This window comes from Colobus angolensis, unplaced genomic scaffold, assembly GCF_000951035.1.
Source record: "Colobus angolensis palliatus isolate OR3802 unplaced genomic scaffold, Cang.pa_1.0 Scaffold335, whole genome shotgun sequence".
Lineage (NCBI taxonomy): Eukaryota > Metazoa > Chordata > Mammalia > Primates > Cercopithecidae > Colobus > Colobus angolensis.
Window position 1 is genome coordinate 42,813 of NW_012116655.1, and position 8,443 is coordinate 51,255.

Genomic DNA, 8,443 nt, shown 5'->3' on the forward strand with positions numbered 1-8,443 from the left:
CCAGGATGGTCTCGATCTCCTGACCTCGTGATCCACCCGTCTCGGCCTCCCAAAGTGCTGGGATTACAGGCTTGAGCCACCGCGCCCGGCCTTTGTGCAGCTTCTTATCACTCAAATGACTAGTTTTGGAGTCAGTGTTAACATTCCAATGCCTTACACACTTGCTGGTTTCCTTATGACATTCAGTGTTTGTGTTCTGCACCCAGTTAACTAATGTATGTGGCTACCTGAGAGTTGAGCATATTCTGTTTTATTATCTTTTCTCCTACCACAAAAACAAAGGCTGGAATCCTGTATTTTGCTATCATTTCTACTCCTACTTGATTTGATACAATTCTCGAGTTAAATAAGAAATACCTTTTGTCTCAACAACAAACTTCTTAGGAGATCCTCAATCAGTCAAGCTTCTAATAGAAAAGCAGGAGAACCAGATAGGAACCAGGAGCCAGAAACCTGTCTTAAGACTGAGGCTCGTCAGGACTTTATAAGAGAATCACATATTAGTATCATACTCGATTCCGTCATTTTCTCTAACACTCTTTCCTTACCCCCAGAATAAGTCCACTGATTGTCTTAGAGCAGGACTTTTTTTTTTTTTGAGACAGTTTCGCTCTCGTTGCTCAGGTTGGAGTGCAATGGTACAATCTCGGCTCACTGCAACCTTCACCTCCTGGGTTCAAGTGATCCTCCTGCCTCAGCCTCCTGAGTAGCTGGGATTACAGGCACCTGCCACCATGCCCAGCTAATTTTTGTATTTTCAGTAAAGACGAGGTTTCACCATGTTGACCAGGCTGGTCTTGAACTCCTGACCTCAGGTGATCCACCCACCTCAGCCTCCCAAAGTGCTGGGATTACAGGTGTGAGCCACCACGCTTGACCTCACTATTTTTTTTTTAAAGAGAGAGGATCTTGGCCAGGCGCGGTGGCTCAAGCCTGTAATCCCAGCACTGTGGGAGGCCGAGACGGGCGGATCACGAGATCAGGAGATCGAGACCATCCTGGCTAACACAGTGAAACCCCGTCTCTACTAAAAAACAATACAAAAAAAACTAGCCGGGCGTAGTGGCGGGCTCCTGTAGTCCCAGCTACTCGGAAGGCTGAGGCAGGAGAATGGCGTAAACCCGGGAGGCAGAGCTTGCAGTGAGCTGAGATCTGGCCACCGCACTCCAGTCTGGGCGACAGAGCGAGGCTCCGTCTTAAAAGAAAAAAAAAAAAAAGAGAGAGGATCTTCCTAGGTTGCCCAGGCTGGAGTGCAGTGGCTATTCACAGGCATAATCACAGCTCACTGCCGCCTTCAAATCCTTACCTCAAGCAATGCTCCAGCCTCAGTCTTCCGAGTAGCTAGGACTACAGGCACACACCACCATGCCTGGCTAATTTCTTAAAAACTATTTGTAGTGACAAGGTCTTGCTATGCTGTCCAGGCTGGTCTTGAATTCCTGGCCCCAACTGATCCTCCTGCTTTGACCTCCCAAAATGTTGGGATTACAGGTGTGAGCCACAGCACCCAGGTTGGAGCAGGAATTTTTAATTCTCAATTTCACAGATGAGTAAGACTGAAAGAAGTTAAAGGTGACAGATAGAGGAAGGGGCAGAAGAAGAATGCCACCCCAGTTCCTTTCCACTGTCCCATACAGCACAGCACTCCGTCCAAATACTGCTGGGTCATCAGACCATGACAGCTGACAAAGGCCAGAGGCCCCCTGCAGCTAGGTTCAGCCTGGGCATTCCCAGCATTCACAGGGCCAGTCTAGCTACCTCCTTCCACTTCCTGTTTCCTTGCTAATGGAAAAGAAAGGATGCTCCTCCTTGCTTTCTAAAGTCCCAGGAGTTCTGAGGTTTAAAAAGTTGCTTCAAAGAAAAGAAAATACTCTGCACAACAGATACTTCTGCTGGAAACTAGATGGTCACTTTCCTTTTTTTTTTGAGACAGGGTCTTGCTCTGTTGCCCAGGTTGGAGTGCAGTGGTATGATCTTGGTTCAAGTGATTCTCTGTGTCTCAGCCTCCCAAGTAGTTGGAACTACAGGTCCGTGCTACCACGCCCGGCTAATTTTTTTTTTTTTTTGTATGTTTAGTAGAGATGGGGTTTCACCATGTTGGCCAGGTTGGTCTCCCTACCTCAAGTGATCTGCATGCCTCGGACTCTCAAAGTGTTGGGATTACAGGCACGAGCCACTGCGCCTAGACAGTAACTTTTCATTGTTCCTATGAACTAAGAGGTTTAAGGAACTTAAAATCTCGTTTTTTATAGGACTGATGCTTATCTCAGAAACTGTTAAACTTATAATGAGGGTGGTAGCTATATTCTTATTATTTTTCCCCCAGAAAGGATTAAAAATAAAATAAATAGTGTTGGTTGTGACAATTTTGACGTACTTATAAACTTTTATTTAAAAGATTTGTGAATCTGTACACTTCTCAACAGGACACACCGAAACTGCCTGCTTTATGTTCCCTACACAGTAGCAATGCTCAGGAGTAGTCTGCTTTAATTAGGCCTCAAAAAGTTGAGACTGCCTGCCCTTAACCCCAGTGAGCCTGCGGAGCCTCACACCACGGACTTTCCAGCACTGGTTCGTGTGAGTACTTACCTCAGTAAGGCCTTTAATCTTCAAGTACCCACAAAGGTAAGAGTTCCCCGTGTCCACGTGCTGAAAAGAAAGGATACGCAGCCTGTTACAAATAGATAAACTTACTAGGGGACATGCAGGAGGGTACTCTGGAAATCCTGTGAGGCCAGACTGGTGGTCAGTGAACACCCGGCGCAGCCCAAGGCTCATCCAGCCTCTGGGATCTTGAGAAGTTCTCCCTACACACATGCCTGTTCTGCTGAAGCAAAGTGATCCCAAGACCCTCTCAACTTCCTTTAGCTGAGTATCTTGAGACTGAAGTGCCTTTCTGGAATGGGGTGCCCACTCAAATTCATTTTCTGTGCTATCTTCAACACATGCCTCCCGGTCACCTAGAGACCTTGAGCATTGCTGGGCACAGGGTCTCTGTCTCTGCCTGTATACATGGTGTCATCCCTAACCTCAGGCTTGACTGCCTTTCTAATGTCTTTCAAGCCTTTTTCTATTTCTGTGTTGCTCAATCATTGTTCTAGGAGGTTTGTTCCTCTTCTAGTTTTTACACTAAATATCATCCTGCATTATTTCTTTATGAAATGGGCAGATTGTTCAGAAATGGTGTCCTATAAAGACTTATATGGTATAAACTTCAGTTATGAACCAAAATGCCAACCAAAACTCTGACTATATTGTGAATGTCCACTCTGTGCATTTTATATATGGATGCTGTGTTTCTTAATGAAAAGAGTCAAGAGCCTAAAATAAATAGAAATAACAGGCATAGTAGACTGTGAGATTTAGCAGTCACCAATTACTGGTTGCTGAGACACTGCCGGATACATACCCAACAACCAATTTCCTCCTTTTTCATGCTGGCAGGGCCCAGTTTTTGCTCTGATACCTACCTACCACATAAGACTTGGTCAACCTGATGGATCTAAGGCACACAGGTGTCCCCATCCCCTTGCAAGTCACGTGTTTAGGGGTGAGTGACCCATTTCTGGCCCATCAGATGTGTAAGTCTCCTGGGTGCATCTGTGAAAAATCCCTGGCTTTTGAAGTGGCGCATGAGGAAGAAATGGCTTTTTTGTCTCCTGGTGGTGACAGTATCTGCATGGAGTGCCCAGTCCTGGGGCAGACATGTAGACAGCAGGTGAGAAATAGGCCAGGAAATGCTGAGGATGGTAGTATAGAAAGATGGAAAAAACTGGGCCCATCGTAGGCCTCTGAATTAACCAACCTGAAGCCACGTCACCTCAAAACTCCTCCTGATGTGAGATTTCACTCAAATCTATACAGACTTGTTCTGAATAGGGAGTTTCAGATTTCATGACAATTGGATTCACTTACAAGTTAAACCCTTGAATTAAAGGAAACCAGGTACAAGGGTACCTGCGGTACACTGAGATTTTAATGTTAAGTGAGGTCTTATTTCAAGAAATTAGAATAGTTTTGTGGCATTTATCACATTTATGAACTTGATTACTTCCAATTATACCATAAATCAAATAGTAAGCCATGCTTAAAAACTGTAATGAACTTAGTCAACCAGATGATGTCAGTACCAAAGCAAACGAACTTCAATGAAGCCAAAGTACCTTCACAGTTTGGTGCTGGTGACAAAGGTATTCCCTGTGAAAACTGCCAAAGCATTGTAAATATCCTCATTTGCTAACCTTGGCATTGGACATTATCTAAAACAGCTAATCCATACTAACATGGTTCAGCAAATAACTTTTATTAAAGGACACATAATTCTAACCTGAGTCTTTAAATTTCATGTATGCAATTCTCATTGAATTCAATATAGTTTGGGGTTTCGCAGCTGCTGGAAAGGGTATCAGGTGGCAAGAATACTTGCTAATAAGATTAAAAATTGAAATGTAAATTGGCTAACATTTTGCATGGATTATCACATGCTCAAGAATCAGAATTTCAGCTTGGCCTCCATTCAACCAAGTGTCTCTCTATTTCTGCCCAAATTGATCTTGATAATGGTTGGTGAACTCAAACACACCACAATGCATACAGCTTTTGCCAAACGGCAGGCGAGCATCTCAAGAAAGATAACAGGGCACACGTTTAGCAAGAAGGTCTCACAGCACAGCTGTGTCCAACGGCTGCTCTTTTAAATATTCCTTTCACAGCGACCAGGCCTCCCTTCTACTGCTGGCTTCTTAGATGGCAGAGGAGGAAAGAGGAGTCACAGTAAGTTGGGGGTGGAGAGGAGACCCAGTCAGAAACTCACAAAGCTTTGAGGAACTCTTTAAACTAGAATCACAAAAAAGAAAATGCTCCAAAACAACAACACAAAAAACACATGAAAAGATGCACAACATCACAGTAATTATAGAAATTCAAATCAAGACTACAATGAGAGACCACTTCAAAAACACTAGGACGGCTACAATAAAAAAGATGAACAGTGAGTGTTGGCGAGGATGCGGAGAAACTGGAACCCTCACCCACTGCTGGTGGAAATGTAAAACAATGCAGGGGCAGTTTCTCAAAATGTTAAAACAGAGTTACCATGTGACCCAGCAATTCCACTCCCAGGTAGTTATCTACAGAAATGAAATATACTCCACATAAAAACTTGTACATAAATGTACATAGCAGTATTATTCATAGTAGCCAGAAGTGGAAACAACCCAAATGTCTATCAACTGATCACTGGATAAACAAAATATTGTATATTCATTCAATGGACAATTGTTACACTGAACAATGCAATATAAGTGCTGATACATATTACGATATGGATGAACCTCGAGGACATTATGCTAAGTGAAAGAAGCCAATCTCAAACGGACAAATACTATATGATCATATGAAATGTCCAGAATAGACAAACAACAACAAAAATAGATGAGCAGTTGCCTGGCATTGGAAGGGGGGTTATGGCTAAGGGTTACAAGGTTTCCTTTTCGGGTGACAAAAATATTCTAAAATTAGGTTGTGGTGGTGGTTAAACAACTGTGAATATACTAAAAACTATTGAATTGTACACTTTAAATAAGTGAATTGTATCTAAATAAAGATACAAAAAGAAAGAAAAGAAAACAAACGAAAAGAAACAAAAAGAAGCTGAGTTATAAAAGGCAGAAGTAAGTCTAAGAAGGCTGTGTCTGACAAACTAGTCCTGGCTGAAAAACCAGATGATGGGGCAATTCACATGCCACTGACTAGTTGTGATGATGACCAAGCAGCTCACCAATCCAGATGTAGGGCAGCATTCACTGGCATGACCACCACCCCCACCATCAGACATCCTACTCAAGTGGCTCCCAGTCATCCACCAGGTTTCTGCTCTGGGCTGCCTGAGACCTATCAGCCCTGCCCCAACTCAACCACAGCTCCACTGGTTCATGATTTTTCTGAAAGGAGCTCAGAAGTGACACCTTAATGACAGAAGGGAGCAGCAGTTGCTACAGTAGCCAAAGCAGATTCCCCTTTGATGCCTGGCTATCTTGCCAGTTGTCCCCTACTACATCAGAAACCATCAAACTGAGCAACAGGGACAAATCCATGATCATCCCAAATGTGACCCACCCAGGGATCTCACCTCCAAAATTCTATGATTAGTAAAATAATAGTAAATTACTATAATTAGTAAATAAACCAAAAAACCCCCGTACCTTCATACTCGGCTCTCACATTTTAAGAAAAAGAGAAGAGGATCACCGCATTAGGCATACAGTTATGAAGACAAAAATATTTCAGCCACAATCATTTTTCCATTATAATAAATATCATGGCTCATGATAGAACTTTACAGTCCAAAGATATGATTAACATGACGATGCTGTTTCAAGTAAGCAGAGAAAATGATTTATTCCCACAAAGCAATATGAGAATAAAAGAGTGATGAGTGCTCTGCAGTTAGCAGAAAGAAAAGGGACTCTCATTGTCTTTTGGATGGGAGACCTACTCTTCAGAAGTGAAACTAAGATTTGTTTTAAATGACCAAAAGGAGAGCTTGAGGAACAGATATTCGGTACGTTCCACCCTCACACCCGGGGGGCAGGGAGGGAGGCAGTGGGGCAGCACACAGTGCCTTTCAGAGGGACAGGTGTTTGGAGGGGCTTCTGGGAACAGCCTGGCAGACGAGGTGTCAGACTAAGGAAAAAAGGGCAAAGGAAAGGGTAAAGGGGTCCTCGGGCAGGCAGGCGTAGGTATAGAGGAGGAAGAGTTTAGTAGGGAAGGGAGATAAAAACGAGTATTCACAGTGGCTCAAGCCTGCAATCCCAGCACTTTGGGAGGCCGAGACGGGCGGATCACGAGGTCAGGAGATCGAGACCATCCTGGCTAACCCGGTGAAACCCCGTCTCTACTAAAAAATACAAAAAACTAGCTGGGCGATTTGGCGGGCGCCTGTAGTCCCAGCTACTGGGGAGGCTGAGGCAGGAGAATGGCGTAAACCCGGGAGGCGGAGCTTGCAGTGAGCTGAGATCGGGCCACTGCACTCCAGCCTGGGCGACAGAGCGACACTCCGTCTCAAAAAAAAAAAAAGGAGCATTCACCACTGCTACTCCATTTCAGCTGGCAAAAAGTAAAAAGTGTCAAGTGTCAAGCCTGAGAGGAGCGAGGTGTCAAAAAGTGTCAAGCCTGAGAGGAGCGAGGTGTGGGAAAGGCCCAGACAGGTGAAGCTGTACTTCCGAAGCTGATCAGGGACTGGCAGCAGGTATCCAGGAATCCAGGTCAAATGGGGGGAGGCGACTGGACATGAACTAAAATTGGGTGAGTTAGATTTCCCAGTATGTGGGTACTAGAGACTGAGAGGAAGCCCTGTGCCTGTGCTGAGAACAGTTAAGAATAGGAAAGACGGTCCCCTGGAACCAGGATCGGGCAAGACGAAGGTATGGGATGGGGAAGTCTGGATAGAGGCCAGGAACACCGGGAAAAGACCGCAAGTGGTCCCACAGCAGCAGGGGCAGGAGGCCTGGGGGTAGAGAAGCTGGAAGGAGTTGGGTGCCTGGACCATGAAGAGACAGAAGCAGTGAGTGGAACAGGGGACCCCGGAGGCAACATCCCAGCAGACTGTGAGCAGCACTCAGGGAGTGAGTGCCTGGTCTTGAGGTGGGGCCAGGGCGTGACCAGTCAGTTGTGGGTTAGGCGCTCCCCCGTCTGGGGGTCTGATGAAGCCCTCCTAAGGAGATCTCAGGAGCAGGAAGACCCCAGGGTCTGTGGATTCCTGGGACTGAGGAAGGGGCGGGAGGGCATGTCTCAGGTCTGAGAGAATCTGACATGGGCCCAGACACGGGGAGGGTCCCGAGTCTGGTGAAACCAATGGAGAGTTCTTCAGGGTCTGAAAAGGGCTGGTGGCAGTCCCTGATCTAGGGACGACAGGTCATGGGCAGGAAGGACCCAGGCCTTTCCCTAGTCATGAGGGGCTTCCGGATCCCAGACGGGCCGGTCACGGGCTTCAAGTCTGGGAGTGTTCGGGGTCCGCCAGGAGCCGGTCACGACGGGCTCCGGGTCCGAACGGGCAGGTCAGGGCTGGGGCTCGGAGAGTGTGAGACACAGGCTGGGCAGGTCCCGGGTGGGAAGCGCCGGGTGCAGGAGGCCCCGGCGGCCAGGGCCTGTTCCGCGGCTGCGGGCTCGAGGAGCCGAGGCGGGCACGGCCCGTGAGCGCCGCGAGGAGGCCCTCGGGCCCCGGCCCGGCCCGGCGCTCACCTGCAGCACCACCTCTACGTCGTACGAGTTCCCCTTGCTCTTCTGGTGGCCGCGGAACTTGGAGCCGCTGTAGAGCAGACTGGTGGCCACGCCGGGCTGCTGGGTGTTGATGGGCGGCGGCGGGATGAGTGAGGCCGCGGAGGCAGCCGAGGCACCGGCCGGCGGGGGACACTCGGTGCGGACGGGCATCGCGGGGTCC

At 47.1% G+C, this 8,443-nt stretch overlaps 1 protein-coding gene across 1 annotated transcript in view; it reads right to left on the reverse strand.

Annotated features, from left to right (window-relative positions):
- GID4 (GID complex subunit 4) overlaps positions 1 to 8,443 on the reverse strand; it is a 28,959-nt gene extending 20,516 nt beyond the window's left edge. Inside the window, exons 1-2 of the mRNA XM_011952131.1 lie at positions 8,245 to 8,443; positions 2,593 to 2,652 (exon numbers count right to left, since the gene is read on the reverse strand). Of these exons, the coding sequence (XP_011807521.1) occupies positions 2,593 to 2,652; positions 8,245 to 8,433 (249 nt within the window). The 5' untranslated portion in view covers positions 8,434 to 8,443. The remainder of the gene's footprint in view (positions 1 to 2,592; positions 2,653 to 8,244) is intronic.